The sequence below is a fragment of the Typopeltis vanoorti genome, chromosome 25 (assembly GCF_054136105.1).
Source record: "Typopeltis vanoorti isolate ZY-2024b chromosome 25, IOZ_Tvanoo_1.0, whole genome shotgun sequence".
NCBI classification, from domain to species: Eukaryota; Metazoa; Arthropoda; class Arachnida; order Uropygi; family Thelyphonidae; genus Typopeltis; species Typopeltis vanoorti.
In genome coordinates, this window is record NC_143573.1 from 15,095,457 (window position 1) to 15,113,426 (window position 17,970).

General features: G+C 36.8%; 1 protein-coding gene across 1 annotated transcript in view; it reads right to left on the reverse strand.

Moving 5' to 3' along the window:
- Positions 1-17,970, reverse strand: part of LOC150092567 (GTP-binding protein 6) — a 203,553-nt gene that overhangs the window by 127,829 nt on the left and 57,754 nt on the right. Inside the window, exon 3 of the mRNA XM_090414235.1 lies at positions 15,742-15,831. Within this exon, the coding sequence (XP_090270361.1) occupies positions 15,742-15,831 (90 nt within the window). The remainder of the gene's footprint in view (positions 1-15,741; positions 15,832-17,970) is intronic.

Sequence of the window (17,970 nt, forward strand, 5' to 3'; positions counted from 1 at the left end):
AGTGTTATATCCAGACTTGGGGCATGTTTCAAACCAATGGAACATGTTCCAAACATTTGCTAAGAGGTTGGCCTTGCTCTATACCACAGAATTTATGATTATAACAGCAAAACGTAATCGATGTGCCACAGCAAGTCAGCTCCATTCAAGCACAAGTACGTGGATATCTCGACAAACTGTGGCAAGATGTCTGCAACAAGTGGATATTCCAGTGGATATGCCTATATACCAGAATGCCTGTAGTCTGAGTCTCTTTATCCACAGCTCATTATAGAGCATGTTTTTAGTGGTGTTATATCCATAAAAATGGGATGATGTACTCATTTTAGTCTTTCCTGAAATTCTAGATGACACTTGTTCTGGCAAGAAAGTGGTACTACTTACTATAGGGAGAATGTTCTTGAATAGGATAGATACAGTGATGCCGGGGTCATGGTGTAGGGAGGCATTATGCTTAATGAATGCTACAAGTGCTGGAAAAAGGGACTATGACTGGTAAATGATATTGTAACTAAGTTCTTAAATGTCATATTCGACTGTTCCATGGTGCTGTAGGTGAAGAATTCATTTTTATGGATGACACAATGTCACACCACATTGTACATGAACAGTGGAGATATTTCTGCAGACCGAGGATATTAATCAAATCAAGTGGCCACCATGTTCCTCAGATCTCAACCTGATAAAACATGTTTCAGATGCAATAGGGAGATGCATTGTTGCTCAAAATTTCCTTAAAAAAAAAAAGCCTCATCCTTGCTCTGTGAAAGAGGACTCGACCAGTATGCCTCAAGAACTCCTGAATCACTTGGTGCTAAGCATGGTACGACATTGTGAGAGCTGCACTGCAGTTTGGGGTGAACACATTCCATACTGAAATGTCCCTCTGCATAGTTTTTCTGTAAGCACTGCGCATAATTCATTATCTATGTCCTTAGAAATTTGTAACTTTTGCCAAAATGTATTGCAATTTAATTTGTACAAAATTTATAACACGTTTGGTAAGAGTGTGGTTAGTAAAGTTGTGCAGACTACATTTTTTGTTTGGAGAGTGGTGAATGTGTGTTGAATGAACTGTCAGAGATAGTTGTGAGTGCCTGATGGTGAATTACTTTAAGGAGAGGTATTGTGTAAATTTAGCATGGATCTCCTGCGATTAGTCTTTAGCCTCCATGGAGATATCACGGATACTACTAATAATATTATCAGTTGAATGCCACATTTAAAAAAAAAAAAAAAGGTTTAACACATGTGAATGAAATTAGAATGTATTTACAACTTCTATATACTTTGCTTACTGTAATATGAACATCATTCAGAGAGAGAGCAAAAGAATTGGTTCAACATTTAATATATTAACATGAGTCATATAAATCTGTCTCAATTGCAGCAGAGTGAGTAGGGAACATTATTAAAGTTCCAAAAACGCTAGGTCAGGTACAGTTTTGTAATTAAGAAATTAAATAAAATAAATTATTCATAATTGTTATTTTTATTTATTATTTTTTTTTAATTACAAAAGGTGTACCTGACCTGGTTCCTTGGAACTTTAATAGTGTGTCTCCAGCTCACTCAGTTGTAAATGACAGACATGAAAGTATGACTCATACTATTTGACTCATTCTTGTGTTAATATTTTGAATGCTGTAACCAATCCTTTTGCTCTTTCTCCCTGAATGATGCTATGTTATAATAAGTGAAATATATAAGAATTGTAAATAAATTCTAATTTCATTTACACATGTTAAACCATTTTTTTAAAATATGTTATTATGTCTACCACACATTTCTATAAAATGCCTATTAGTCAACCATCATTGTAACCATGCTGCCAACTGATTATCCTGCTCAATTTCAACAGCAGTTTATCATGTGGCACTCTATGAAACACATTAGCAAAGTTCAGATAAATTACCACATAAGCATCTCCTCTGTCAATATGCTAGTTACACTATTATAAAATGCAACTAAGCAACTTGGTTGCATTTACATTAAAGCAAGAACCATCATTGTAACCATGATACCAACTGATTATCCTGCTCAATTTCAACAGCAGTTTATCATGTGGCACTCTATGAAACACATTAGCAAAGTTCAGATAAATTACAACATAAGCATCTCCTTTGTCAATATGCTAGTTACACTATTATAAAATGCAACTAAGCAACTTGGTTGCATTTACATTAAAGCAAGATTTCTCCTTAACAAACCTATGCTGCTCTCTATCTTGAAAGATTTCCATTCTGATCAATCCAGGATCAATGTATTTTGTCTGTAACCAGACTCTCTAACACCTTCACCACTACACCTGATATACATGCTAGCCAATTATAAATTAGACACTAATGCCTCCCACCACCAATTTCCTATTACATGGTTTCCTTCTTTTTCACTCTTCTGAAGCTAGCCCTGTTTCCAGACTCATTTTGAATAAAGTCTAGAGGCACTGCCAGCAGTTTTACACATTCCTGTAATATACATGGTGGTATTGTTAAGTCGGAGTGAAACAAAACATTAAAGAAAATTATGTTTCACTCGGACTTAACATCGTTATCACTCTCTTAAAAGAATTAATGATTTATCAGAAATGTAGAAGCACTTGTATAAAAAAGTTTTATATCTTATCTTACTTTATAATGTGAAATTTCATTATATTTTGGTGCATAGCTGCTTAGTCTCAGATGCTATGTAAATAACTAACCATTTGCTGGGCGAGAGATAATAACCAAAATGTGAAATGGCCGACTTTGGAAACACATAGTGAGAGTACAGATACATCTGTTATGTAGCATGGTGCCCCCCCCTTTCAACCATGATGCTACGAAAGTTATGAGAGGATTCCACGAGCGGCGCTTGGTGCCGTGTGACGTAAAGAACGTATGACGTACATATCAGATGACGAATGAGAAAAGTGGCACGCCGTTTAAAAGGAGCGGTAACGCTGCAAACAAGGCTTTTAGACGTTTTCCTGCTGCTGTATTCTTGTGCCTCGGAAGTCCGGCTGGTATGGAGCCTCCACGTGGGTTTCCTTTGTTCGAGGAAGTTACGACCAAATGACCAAGGGAACTTACCAGTCAGAAACAAAAGCCCAGCAGATCATGATAGTGGAAAACTACAGAAATCTCCCAATATGTAGTAATAGAGGAAGATCATAAAGAGTATCCAGTAAAGTGTGAAGTGAAGCGGTCAATGTAGGTAGATATCTGACGAGATACCAGCAAATTGGTAAGGTGAAAACTTTATGTCTTTTAACTAATGGAATTGAATAAGAAGATTTATTGTATGTGCTACTAGAGACTCTCTGAACTGTTAAGTGATAGATTTAAGAAAGAAAAAAGAATACTGTTTCATGAAAGCACCTTGAGAGAGAGTGATATATACTAGAGTTCTTAATTAGGCCTGAGATATATGTAAATTGAATAAGATTTGTCAGAGAAGATTGTGAATGAAACTTGATATATATTAAATGAGATTTGATTGAGTAGAGTGATACAATGAGACTAAGTGATAAATGTTATTAATTAGGTTTCTCAGATAGAATTTTATGGAAAGGATAAATAACTGTATGTAAGAGTACTAATGCTGTACCTAAATTCTATTGAATGATTAACTCAGTGTCTCAAACTGTATTATATGTATTCTACTTGCAATTAAAATGTTTTAACTATAAATGTTGTCTTGCCTGTACTTAGATCCTACTGCACTTGCTCATAAAATATAGTGAACCTCGAAAGGCAGGAAAATTAGACATTATCAGGTCATGACTGCAAGTTTAAAAATTATAAATGACAAGAGTGAATGCTGACTGGATTCTAACTCCTTGATCATACATGCTTTGTATAATCTAAGATTCAGGGTGGTGCAGCATAAATAAATAAATTTTCTCTGAGTTTAATTAAGGAGTTGGAACCAGCACTGAGACAAAGAAATAGGCCTCCGCCATTTGCATTTCTTTGTCTCACAAAACAACAGCTTGACTCTCGTCAGGGATTTCGACCAGTAATAAGCATAGTGATATAGAAGTTAAAAGATAAATGATATTAAAAGGGTAATTTGAAAGCAATAAGTAGGAATTATTGTGATTTATGCTTACAAGCGATAGAAAGGGCTTTAAAACAGAAGGGGACGACACAACAGTATCTCATTCAGTCCCACAGTCTTATTAACATCCAGATTACTTAACATTAATAAATATTAATAGTAGATAAAAATGAAATAAGTTAATTTAATACTTTCTATAATGATTAAGTTTTGTTTTGAACTTTATTACTTCTTTTTTTTTTTTTATGAAAATATAAGAAATGTTGGATGTTAGGTTAGGAACATTTATTGGTAAAAATGGCCTTTCTTTAATTATCATATCGTTTCTTAGAATGTACATTTAAGGGAGTGCATAGGATAATATGACAGTTCATCATAATATTCCAATATTAACTTCCTATATAGAGTCCTGCATTAAGTAATTAATGAATGTTGAAGCTTTCATGGTTCAGTTGAGAGAATATCTGCATTTTTACAGAAAGACTCGCCTGGCTTCAAATCCCATCAACGACATGAAGAACTTGCATAGAGCTTTTCAATGAAGGTGAGTTTACCAATCTCATAAAAAGATGACATGATTTTTTCATCCTACATAACTAAACCAATCAGAGAACACACACAATTAAAAGACATAGTGGGCTATGGGGAATAAGGGCTAGCAATCCTGTTCTTTCGGACTGGACTCTGAATGGGGCATGGTATAATGTGGGTCTGCATTTCAGTATAAACAAAGATGATAATATATAGTGTCAGCTCATATTATCTACTCTGATTTGCTTAATATGATTCTGTCTTTAAGGCAGTCAAACTAGATCATGATCTTGTAATATCTCCTTTCTTTCTTTCTTTTATCTTTCTTTTAATGTTGTCTATCTTTCAACATATTTTATTAATAGTTTACTGATTAGTGATGTGATGGTGTTTCATTTTTTATCAGGAAAAGTACACGATGTTTTTAGCATGTGTTAGCACTTAGCAAAATAAAGAAAATTTTTACAAATTCCATTCAAACATAGATTTTTTTTCTTGCTAATTACAACCATGAGAAATAATCTTCTTATTTAATTATGAAAACTAAAATCCTGAAATTAAAAAAAATTTCTTTGAATGGCTGTGAAATCTGCAAATAAACAATGGTTATTACTCTTGGTAAACCAATAAATTCCTGATCTCAAAATAAACCATCTACCTCAAGGGCTCACTTTAGTGAGTACGGGCAGCAAACCCGAGGTACCTGATGCTGGATTATGCCTTACTTCATGTAATATATAGCTGTTATATTATCTGTAAACTGGTCCCTCCCTTGTTTCTTTTCTTCTTGCTCCCCCCCCCCCCCAATGCTATTAGAGTATTCGAGGGCTAGGGATGAATCTTTCCTATTTTGCTATTTCACCTCTTCTCATATGGAAAGGGCCTCTGCAACCCTTGCAACACTTTCTTCTTGCAGTGACATTACTCCAAATTGCTAATATGGTTGTGCCTTATAATGCATTTCATGCTGCATCGGTTGTTGTGCAGAATAATAGCCATGTTCAGGGCTTAGGAAGGTCCTGTTCGAGAAGTAATTACAGTCTCCATCAAAAATCAGTGATATTGTGAATGAGCAACACAGAGATATAAGATTAATCTTAGAAGGGAATTTTACATTGGCACGTGGAATGTTCAAGGTCTTCAGATCGGCACTCTTGAGATTGTCTGTAAAGAGATGGATAGGTATAAGATTGACATCCTGGGAATTACAGAGACCAGATGGAATGGAGAAGGTCACTTCAAAAGACAGGATGGTAAGCTAGTTATTTACTCAAGTGGTGACTCAAAACATCATGGAGTAGCTGTGATACAGAAGACAGCTCAGGCAAGAAGCCTTCTTGGTATAACCCCATTAATGATAGGATACTTTCTATTAGACTTAAGGCTCAGCCAGGGCAGTCGCCAGATTAGATTGCACCCTAAGGCAAAAATTAAATATCACCCCTGACAGGTTATAACACAAAAATATAAGAAAATCTCTAATTGCTATTTTTTTAAATTAAAAAACAAACATTAATGCAAAACAATTACATTATAATATTAATTAAATGTTTGCTCTTTGGGGATACCACACAATAAAACTGTTTACAAGCACTTCTAAATGTAAATTGTGAGCTATGTCAGCCTCTATCTACATAGTTGCTAGACCAACCAATCTTTCTTGGGTCATTGCTGTTCACAAATAATTTTTAATGAGTTTAACCTTCAAAAAACTTCTTTCTGCACTTGCTACGCTAACAGGAATTGTTAACAATATCCTTAGGGTGGTGGTTACATTGAGATAAATTTCTACAAAATTTTGGTTATATATATATATATGATAAAATTTGGTGGGGACCACTTTTCTCTTGTATTATTTTTGAGAGAATTTTTACTTCTTCAAATAAATCTATTGTATCTACATCATGTGTTTTGCCACTGCTCACAGCAATTTCCAGGTCTTTACAATGGTTTAATATTTTGTCCGCACTCCAGTTATGTAAATTATTTATATTATATAAAAATCCAAATAGATCATTGTGCAATCTCAGCTGTTCAAATCGATTTTGTAAGCTATTTATAGATGTATCAATTATGATGTTAAAAACATTAACTTCAAAAAGTTTTTCTGGCGTCGCTTGCGGCTCATCATGCCTCTCATAGGAAAACGTTTTTCTTTTTCTTATTATTCTCACATGAGGAAATTCCAGTGGTACATCAAAGTTTTCTGCAATTTCAGCTGCAGTTTTTTCATTTGTTGAAATCTGTTTTTCCTATAATTGGTTAAAAATTTCAGGATGGTGTCAAACTGTTCTAAGGCATGGCCAATATTTAAATTTACACTTTGCAACATTTTACTCACTAGGTTTATTAATGATAGAATCTCATACCAAATAATTATGCTGCAAATGAAGTGATTTTTTCAACAAGAGCACGAGCAGTGTATTTTGTTTCATTACTGGTGGAACCTGTCAAATTGAGGATTTTCATATATTTCCACGAGTGAATCATAAATTTCACAGAATTGAAATCGAATTGGTTTAATTGCTGCAATTCGAGTTTCAAAAGAACCTCCCACCTGTTCGTCAATCCAGAAAAAAAGTTGAATAGTTGTTGAATTATTTCAAAAAATGATACAGTGTCAACGTTGCTTTTAGCTGCATCATTAACAAGATTGAGAGAATGAGCACTACATGGGATGTAAAATGCACGGGGATTTATATTTAAAATGCGAGTTTCTACACCTTTCTCTTGTCCCTTCATGTTAGCGCCATTATCGTAACTCTGTCTACGTATGTCTTCTATATTGATACTCAATTGTTCTAATTCTTTTATAATTTTATCACTCAATCCAAGTCCTGTTTTATCATGAATTTTTCACATATTTTCCCTGTTTCTGAGCAAATGTATCCTATTATAACAGTCATTTGTTCAGTATGGCTGGCATCTGGTGTGCAGTCTATAATAATGGAATAGTATTTGGCTTTCTAATATCACTTATTATTTTACTTCTTATTTTCTCTGTCATGATTTGAATTAATCGATTTTGTATTTCAGGATCCAAATGAACTTGACAATATTTTTGTTTGTTTTTGGTTATAGTATCAATGATGCTTCATAACTTCATCGAACAATGTGAAAAGTTCTACAATTTTTAGAAAATTTCCATTGTTAGGAGTATAAATTGTAGTTTCAATTTATAATCCTAAGGATCAGTTTCAATAAAATAATCTTGATTTTTAATTGGATCATCTGTTCATAATTCCTGTTTGTTGCTATCATCTTTTACCTCATCATTTTTGAAATCACCACAAATGGTAATTAGTCAGTATCAGTGGCTGATGCAGAGGAATCGTTGGTATTGGTGGATGAGGATGTAGAAGCTGCTTTTGGTGTTTGATAGAATCTTTTGTAACTTTTGGTGTTTGTTCTGTTGAAAACTCGTTCTCTTTGATGTCTTTCTTTAAAATTCCAAATCTCCTCATATCGCTTGTTGCTTTCTTTATTTGCTCTTCCTTTTCTCTTTTCCTTTTGAGAAAAGCAGCTCCCGATAACTTTTTCTCTTTCAAATTACTCATCTAAATGATAATAAATTTCATATTGATAAATTATTTTTTTTCCTATAAATTATTAATTTTGAATTAATTTATTTATTATTTTTAAGAGTTTTAAAACAATAAAATCTTATTTTAAAAAAATCGATTTAAAACAATTGCCTTCTACGGATTCTTACTATAAATAATTAATTAATACAATAATTTGAAAATCTGATCAAGTTAAACTATAATTAACGAGGGCAATGTAAGCCGCAAAGTATGCTGCCCAATGAGCGATTTTAGCATTTTAGCAAAATGTGCCTCTGATTAATATGTTTATAATTTATAAGCTACTTATCTTTAAAATTTTATTTGTCTATCAAAAATCCAAAAATAAGTAGACAAAATCAGTCAAAAACTGTCCAAAGTCACTTATACAAAGAATACACAATACTTTCAATATGTTTCACATTCAAAATTGAAATGACGCTGAAAAAAATGTAAGAAGTGCATATCACGCTGTTTTGTCCATCCAATTTCGAAGCAGAATGAAAGTAAGCAAACAGCGTAATATACACCTGTGTTTCAGACAAAATATTTGGATAGATCAGTGTTTCTCAAACTTCAGCTCTCCGTGTACCCCTTCTTCAATTTTCATTATTACTGAGTACCTTATCAATATAATAATATAATAAATAAATAAAAATATATTTCATTGTAAATGTCTGTTTTATTTGAATTTAGATGTACATTGAAACAAAAAAAAAAAAAGATTTATTTTTAATAGAACACAATTTATAAACATACTATACATTTTTATTTAATACTGTGGATATGCTCCCCTGGTGCCTACGGCACCCAATCCCCATGTTCCGGACTGGTATGCTGGCTCCTTGAATTCCGATGACATAGAATTTTGAAGACTCAAAAGGGGGTTACGCACCCCTGGCGGCAAATCCCCAAAGTCCTACACCGATAGGCCAGTTCTCCTTGATTTCTGATGACTCGAAAGGGGGTACTGCCCCCCCAGCACCTATGGTGCCCAACCCCCAGAGTTCCAGACTGGTAGGCTGGTTCTCCTTGAATTCTGAGGACTCAAATTTTGAAAACTTGAAAGCGGGTTCTGTCCCCCCCCCCCCCAATACCTACGGTGCCCAACTCCCGAGTTCCGGACTGGTAGGCCGTTTCTCCTTGAATTCTGATGACTCGACACTCAGGGTAGCCCCTGAGTTTCAAAATGTTTCAAAAAACGTGACATACAAATGTGACATAAAAAGGCTTATCGTTTTATATATATAGGGTAAATAAATAATTTATCATCAATGAGAGGAGTGAAATTGCTTATTTCTATATCTGCTATATTGCTCTCTTTTTTGTGCATTTTATAAATCCAGTCTTTAACCAATGAACTGGCCTGCCAGACTTGAAAGCTAAAAAGGTTACCGTATTTACTCGAATACAACTCGCATTTTTTCCCCAAAATTAAAGCAAAAAAATCTTAGTGCATGATACATGCAGGGATTTTCGGAAACTAAAGTTTTCAGAAAAAAAAATGAAAATGGGTATGACTTACCAAGAAGCTTCTATTCGCCATCACTTCTCCTGGCCTTGAGAGTAGCTTCCTTGTGTGCAATGTCAAAATTATCTACCCAAATAGCATCATCTTCTTTTCCATTATGTCAAGCAAAAATTACCAGTAATTTAAAACTTGAGATACATAATGAACAATCCTTGACAAATTACTAATGAGTAGTGAAAGATGTGTGCGATTGTAGGCAGTAGAGAAAGAGCAGCAATGAAAAAGAGTATATGATCGGTGCAGTATTAACAAAAGATTGCAGGACCCAAACAAAAAGCAAGCTGACAATTGAATTAAAATGCTAATTCTCTTCAACCGATTTCCATAATATCTGAAATACATTCACTATATATTTCTTAGTTTTAACATGTTCATGACAGGGTAGTGTCAAGCAAAACCATATGTTGCACTGGCAACATATGGTTTTGCTTGAGTCTATACAGCAGTTTCTGTGGGAGAGGGGATGTGATTCATTAGTTAGTACCATTTTTATCCCAGTTCTCTCTAATTGAACTATTTGTTGAGAAATATATTACACAGTCTGCAAATGTTGAAAGTTTATTTTTCACTTGGTTAGACTATAATAAATTTAGTTAAATCATTTATCCAAGTGTGAGCAAACAAAGTTTGCGCCAAAACTTTGTTTGCTCACACTTGGATAAAGGATAAAACTAAATTTATTATAGTCTAACCAAGTGAAAAATAAACTTTCAACATCTTTCTCTAAATCCAGAGTAATTTAATAAAAAGATGGCACACCTTTTGGCAACTCCTTTAGGTAAAGATGACCTCACCATTGCCTGGTATCTCCATTTCTGAGCCTGGCTCCCACTGAAGAGACCTCAATAAAGGTCGAAACTAGTCTGGGTAGTGGCCCTTCCCTTAATGCATAACATTATACATATCTACAATTAGATATGTTTTGCATTATGGGAGATACTGAGATAAGAATGATGTTAGCTTGGTCCATCTTTGCTACAAGTTTCCCGGTGTTGTACTACCCCAGTCCTGAAGATATTTTCAGGTGCAAACTTTGTTTGCTCACACTTGGATAAAGGATTAAACTAAATTTATTATGTCTGCAAATGTCTGTGAACTTTATTCAGTGACATGATAAAACTAATTGGTTTTCATGTTTCTGCAGTATAGCTGCTGTTCTAAAAAGGGAAGTGAGTTATTTATCGCTCCAACGTGAATATCAGGGCGATGCGTAACATAATTTAATATATATATATCCTATATATATAAAATGATGAGCCTTTTTATGTCACGTTTTTTGAAAAGTTTTGAAACTTGTGGCTACCCTCAGTCTTCAAGATTCGAGTCATCAGAATTCAAGGAGAAATGGCCAACCAGTCCAGAACTCGGGGGATGGGTGCCATAGGCACCAGAGCCCCCCCCCCCCCCTTGAAGACTCAACACTCAGGGGATACCCTAGGTGCTGGGAGGAAGAAATCCCCCTTTCGAGTCTTCAAAATTCAAGGAGAACCGACCTACCAGTCTGGAACTCGGGGATGGGTGGGGGGAGGTCACCCCCTTTTGAGTCATCAGAATTCAAGGAGAACTGGCCTACCAGTCTCGAACTCTGTGGGGTTGGGCGGTGCAGAAATCCCGTTTTGAGTTTTCAAAATTCGAGTCATCAGAATTCAAGAACCGGCCTACCAGTCTGGAACTCGAGGGGGGGGGGCATCCCTTTTGAATTATCAGAATTCAAGGAGAACCGGCCTGCCAGTCTCATACTCTGTGGGGTTGGGCGCCGTAGGTGCCAGATTTTGAGTTTTCAAAATTTGAGTCATCAGAATTCAAGGAGAACAGGCCTACCAGTCTCATACTCGAGGGGGGGAGGGGCACCGTAGGCACCAGGGAAGGGGAATCTCTCTTTTGAGACTTCAAAATTCGAGTCATGAGAATTCAAGAACTGGCCTACCAGTCCGGAACTCTGGTGGTTGGGCACCAGGGAGGGCAGAGCCCCCTTTTGAAGACTCAACACTCAGGGACTATCCTAGGCGCTGGGGGCAGAAACCTCCCCTTTCGAGTCTTCAAAATTCGAGTTATCAGAATTCAAGGAGAACCGGCCTACCAGTCTGGAACTCGGGGGGGGGGGGGGGTATCCCCTCTTTAGTCGTCAGAATTCAAGGAGAACTGACCTACCAGTCTCGTACTCAGGGGGGGCACCGTAGGCACCAGGGGAGGGGAATCTCCCTTTCGAGTCTTCAAAATTCGAGTCATGAGAATTCAAGAACAGGCCTACCAGTCCGGAACTCTGGTGGTTGGGCACCAGGGAGGGCAGCCCCCTTTTGAAGACTCAACACTCAGAGACTAACCTAGGCATTAGGTGGGCAGTACCCCCCCTTTTGAGTCTTCAAAATTCGAGTCATCAGAATTCAAGGAGAACCTGCCTACCAGTCAGGAACTCAAGGGTTGGGAGCCGCAGGCACCAGGGTGCGGCATCCCCCCTTCAAGACTAGACACTCATGGACTACCCTTGGTGTCGAGTGTTCAAAATTCGAGTCATCAGAATTCAAGGAGTACTGGCCTACCAGTCTGGAACACATGGGTTTAGGAGCTGTAGGCACCGGGGGGGGGGGTGATCCCCCTATTAGACTATAAAAAGTTTATGAAATTCACATCGTATGACACTTTATGGGTTGTTTCCTTAAGTAGATAATAAGTGGGTTCTAAAATGTTTAGTTTTAGTATGTATGACTATAATTTTTTTTATTAATAAAATATAATAAGCACATTTTTAACTTTCAATGGGAAATGGTGCCTTTTTTATTTGGTAAACTAAACACTGGTATTTTTGTAAAATATCTTGTTGCCGTAATACGGTTGAACAAGCGCCCTTATTAAGCAGCTATGTGAGGCAGGCTGCCTCTATGGTACACCCTGTTGACGGTACTGGGCTCAGCCTACTACATCAATAGTGATACTTTATGCACCCCATGCGGATAGGCCTGAAGAAGAGAGTGAGGAATTCTACGAAAACTTACAAACTGTTTTGGACTGCCTACCAAGGAGAAACATGCTTTACATCTTAGGGGACTTAAATGCAAAAGTGGGAAAGAGTATGAGAGTTAGGTCGGAGTGTGGCATGTTTGGTGTAGGTGAACGTAACACCCGTGGTGAAAGACTGTTGCAATTTGCACCATGCTAACAGATTAGTTATTACCAATACCTACTTCCAGAAACATCCACAACGGATCTATACTTGGATATCTAACATTGATGGGTCAAGGCACCAGATTGATTGCATCCTGGCTCTCCAGCGGTGGAAACAAGCATCTCTGATGTGTACACTTATCCTGGAGCAGATTGTGGTACAGACCATTAGCTAGTAAGAGCCAAAGTAAGACTAACAGGCACATTCCACTAGATTGGATGTTAGAGTAATTCCTAGTGGATTCACAGAAGAAGCATCAACTCTGTTGGATGATTTTCTGGAGACAAATAAGGAGAACTCACCAGAAATGCTTTGGGATGGAATCAAGGTGATAATACAGGATACAGTCAAGAAGTATCTCGTTCCAATAAGAGGACCAAGAGACCCATGGAAATCAAATTCAACATAGGAACTAATCAAAAGAAGGCGGTTGGAAAAACAAAGAGACACAGGGACTGAAGAATATAAGAGAATACATAGAGTAGTCAGAAGAGCCATCAAGCAGGACAAGGAAAAGTTCTATAGTAATAAATGTGAAGAGATAGAGTTCCAGATAAGGAGGCTCAATTATAAAAGGATGTTTTATTTAGTTCGTGACTTAAAGCAAAATTTTAAGCCCAAATTGAATGTCATCAAAGACGGGAATGGAGCATTACTAACAGAAGAAATGGAAATCGAAAACAGATGGAAAGAATACTGTGAGGAACTGTACAGTAGAGTGGATAAAGAAAATGTGGAAGAACCCTCTCACCAGGAAAATTTCGATTTGGAACCTCCTCGACTTGGGCATGAAGTTGAAAGAGCAGTTAAGCAGCTTAACAGCAATAACGCACCAGGTGCAGATGAAATCCCAGCAGAGTTAATTAAGGCCACAGGGGATGGAGGGATAAGAGTGTTGCATAGATTGATTACAAGGATATGGGAGACAGGATCAAGGCCTAGAGACTGAAAGAAGTCTGTTTTCATATCAGTACATAAGAAAGGAGATATGAAAGCATGCAGCAACTATAGAACTATTAGTTTAGTATCTCATGCAAGCAAAATTTTATTGAAGATCATGCTAAATAGGATTGAGGCCAAAGTTGAGGCAGAGATGCCCGAGGAACAAGCAGGTTTTAGGAGAGGTAAGGGCACCAGAGATCAGATCTTTGCCTTAGACAAATCATAGAAAAATATAAAGAATTTAGACTTCCTCTGGTAATGTGTTTCTTAGACTTCTCTAAAATTTTTGACTGTGTTCAGCATGTGAAACTGTGGGAAGTAATGAAAAGAATGGGTTTTCCTCAACACTCTATCTGGTCGATAGCCAACTTGTACAGGGAGCAAGAAGCCATAATAAAAACAGGTGTTGGATTGACTGGTTGGCTTCAGGTTGGAAAAGGAGTAAGGCAAGGATGTTTACTTTCTCCTCACTTGTTTAGTATATATACGGAGGACATCATGCGTGAAGCATTGGATAAGCTCAAGACAGGAATGAGGATAAGAGGCAGATTGATCAGTAATCTGAGGTATGCTGATGATACAGTACTCCTTTGTAATGACATGGAAGAACTAGGACAAATTCTTGACAAAGTTAACAAGATCAGTAATAACAGAGGACTTCAACTAAATCCTAGCAAGACAAAGATTATGGTTCTCAAAGGAAATACAAACAGGGAAGCTCTTGAGAAACAAGTTTACCTTAATGGAAAAAGAACTGAGGAAGTCAGCAAGTTTGAGTACCTGGGATCCATTATTAATGTGAAGAATTGCTGTTCAGAAGATGTCAGAAAAAGGTTAGGAATGGCTAAAACAACAGTCAGAGACCTGTCTAAAATCTGGAAGGATGGATCTATCTCCATGGGAACAAAGTTGAGGCTTTTGGATGCAGTTGTTTTTTCAACAGCGACTTATGGATGTGAGACTTGGAAAATATCCCTTTCTCATCCAGATATCCCTTTCTCATCTGGACTAAAGAAGCCAGATGAGAAAGGGATATCTGCTTTTGAGATGTGGTGGTGCTACAGAAGACTGTTGAGGATATCATATACTGAAAGGCGTACAAATGAATAGGTGTTAGAAAAGATCAGTAGAACTTTAAGGCTCCTTAAGGATATTGACAAAAGAAAGTTAAAATATTTTGGACACATTGAAAGGATGGAAGGAGGACTTCTCAGAACAGTAATAGAAGGTAAAGTTCATGGAAAATGAGGAAGGGGTAGAGTATTAATGAGATGGATGGATGGTGTGTGTGTGTGTGGAACAACTAATCTTCAGAGAGTTGAAATCTCCAGAAAAGCAAACCACAGGACTACATGGCGAGGCGTGGTGTGGCACATCACTGAACATCGGAGTGACCATACAGCATCTGTGGATGGCCAGTGAACATATAGATAGATAATAAAACCATCTAACATGTAGCATGGTTCTGAGTTTAGGCAATTAATTTGTAGTTTAAATGTTAAATTTTAAATACTAATGAAAATATCTAACGTTAACACATAGTGACATGCTTATATTGACTTCTTTAACCACGTGGTTAGCCTAGTGACTTTGCGCTTCGCAATCATATGACTGGGGAAGGAGTGTCTCAGGTTCGATTTCCCGTCAAGACGTGAGGAATTTGAGGATCTGCCTCAGCCATAGCCAAGTTAACCGGTCTTGGATGCGGGCAGTAGGGTTTTTCCGCCAGTTTATCTGGCATTTTCCATCCCATAAGCAGGCAAACCGGCCCCGTGAACACACACACGGATCTACAGCCATAAATACTTAACTCCCACAAGGGGGCTCAACTTGCCCCAATAGGGACGGGGGAAGAAAAAGGGAGGAAAACTCTATATGAATAAATAAATTGACTTCTTTGTTAAATGAGAGAACATATTAGAAAAATATACAACCATAATGCATTTCAATAACAAATATACAGTACATACTTAAGATAAGGGAGTTCTGCAAGTGCTACCTGAAGTTTGGCATCCTTCGTGTGTGCATGGTTGCGAAATATTTCCAACACAACTACATATCTAAAAAATATAGAAAAATAATGCTTTGTCGTCAAAATTATAAAAACTCACATCCAAAATTATATTTCTTAAATTATTATTATTAACATTAAATCTTCATGTAGCCAAAAGGCTTTTTATCATGAGAGGGATTCTATCACATGAAAAAAAATTGAGCATGGTGCCTTAAACTCAATCACCATTTCAACACTCACCACACTCTCAAGCAATGCACTCTATTTACCAACTATTTTCCATGCAAAGAACCTGTTCCTCACGTCCCTTATACAGCTTGCAGTAAACACACAGTTTTTTGTTATGTTCATTTCCTCCCATTCTATGAAAAATCTCTTTCACATTTATTACTATTATTATTATTAATATCTGAGACCTCTTGAGAGTGAAGGAATCATCAAGAGAGGCTGAAATCACCCAAACCAGCTGCCATACCTTCCCTTAAATTCATTCACTGCATGCGCTCACTACCCCTAAAGGCAAACTATTCCACACGTTCACTTTTCAGTAAGAGAAAAACCTAGTGCATACCCTTTTCTTGACTGCAAACAAACGTATCTTCCATAGATGCTCCAGTGTTCCACTCCTCACCTTCTGTATAATGAAAACTTTTCATCAGACAGTATCCTTAAGTTAAGGGGATAATAAATCCCTTATTATTTTAAAACCAGATAGAAACTCGAAGATCGAAATCTAAGAGTTTCATGCTGAAGAACTATCGGGTCTACCTACTCACTGATGAGACCTTAAAAAGGGTTGAAACCGGTCTGGGTAGTGACCTCTTCTCATAATGTAAAACAGTAATACATCTCCTAGGAGCTGCATTTTACATTATGAGAGAATATTAAGGATAGTGATGGAACTTGCTCCACCTTTGCTCTGAGTTGCCCTGTGTTGTACTACCCAAGTGATTATTAAAACTTGGGCTCGCCGATAGTTTTAAAATAATGAGGGATTTATTATCCCTTAACTTAATTTATGCCACCAGAAAAACAGCCTCTTGGCTCTTTATAGACAGTATCCTGTAACACCCATTCAGTTTATATCATATCACCCCTCTTTCTCCTGTTAACCACAGTCTGCAATACACATACTGGCAATCTGTCCTCATAATCTAGATCACATAATCCAGTTATAATGGTTATATCTGCACCCTTTCCACTGCTTCTTTATCTCTTGGAACCTGGGAAACCAAATCTGCACAGAATAACCCAGGTGCAGAATTATCAAGACCTTACAAAGAGACAAAATGACTTCCTTATCCTTACGTGTGAAGGTTTACTTCAACATCGCAATTATCCTCTGAGTTGTATGTGCAACTCAGAGGATAATTGCCCATTGAACTTCAAATTCCTATCCACCATTATGCCAAGGTCCCTTGCTTCATCAGTTTCTTATAGTATAACCCTGCTAATATACGAGGGTGGTCTGAAAAGTTCTCGGCCTAACAATGAAACAAGAATTTATAATTTCAAAATTATTTTTATTTTTCAACATGATCTCCATTAAGACTAATACATTTATTCCAGCGATGCTCCAGCACCATTATCCTGTCCCTGTAGTGGTTCTCAGTAAGATCTGCAAAATACCCCTCTACAGCTGCAATCACCTCTTGATTCGAAGAAAAACGCTGCAGATCCCTTAATTTTCCCATTGCCAAAACACCTTTGTGGGCAGGTGCATTGTCCTGTTGAAAGATGATTTTTTTCTTCTGCAAACAGGGTCTTTTCATGAATTTTTTCGTCTAGTCTGGTTAAAAGATTGTAATAATATTCCCCGGTTATTGTTTTATGCTTTTCAAGATAATTAATAAACAAAATGCCTTTAGCATCCCAAAACACCGATGCCATGACCTTTCCTAGAACCGACTTTGTCTTCTTTGGTACCGAACAACCACTCTTTTGACTGCTGTTTGGATTCTGATGTGTAATGGTGAATCCAAGTCTTATCCATAGTAATAAATCAATGCACCAAAATCAGTTTTATTCTTGTTAAAACTCTCTGAGCACTGTTCAGGGATTTTCATGTGAGTACGTTTTTCATCTGCTGTGAGCAAGTGCGGCACCTTGCACAAAGCTTTTTCATATGCAATTCTTCATGCAAAATATATCCTACACATTCTTTTGAAATGCCTATAGTCTCAGC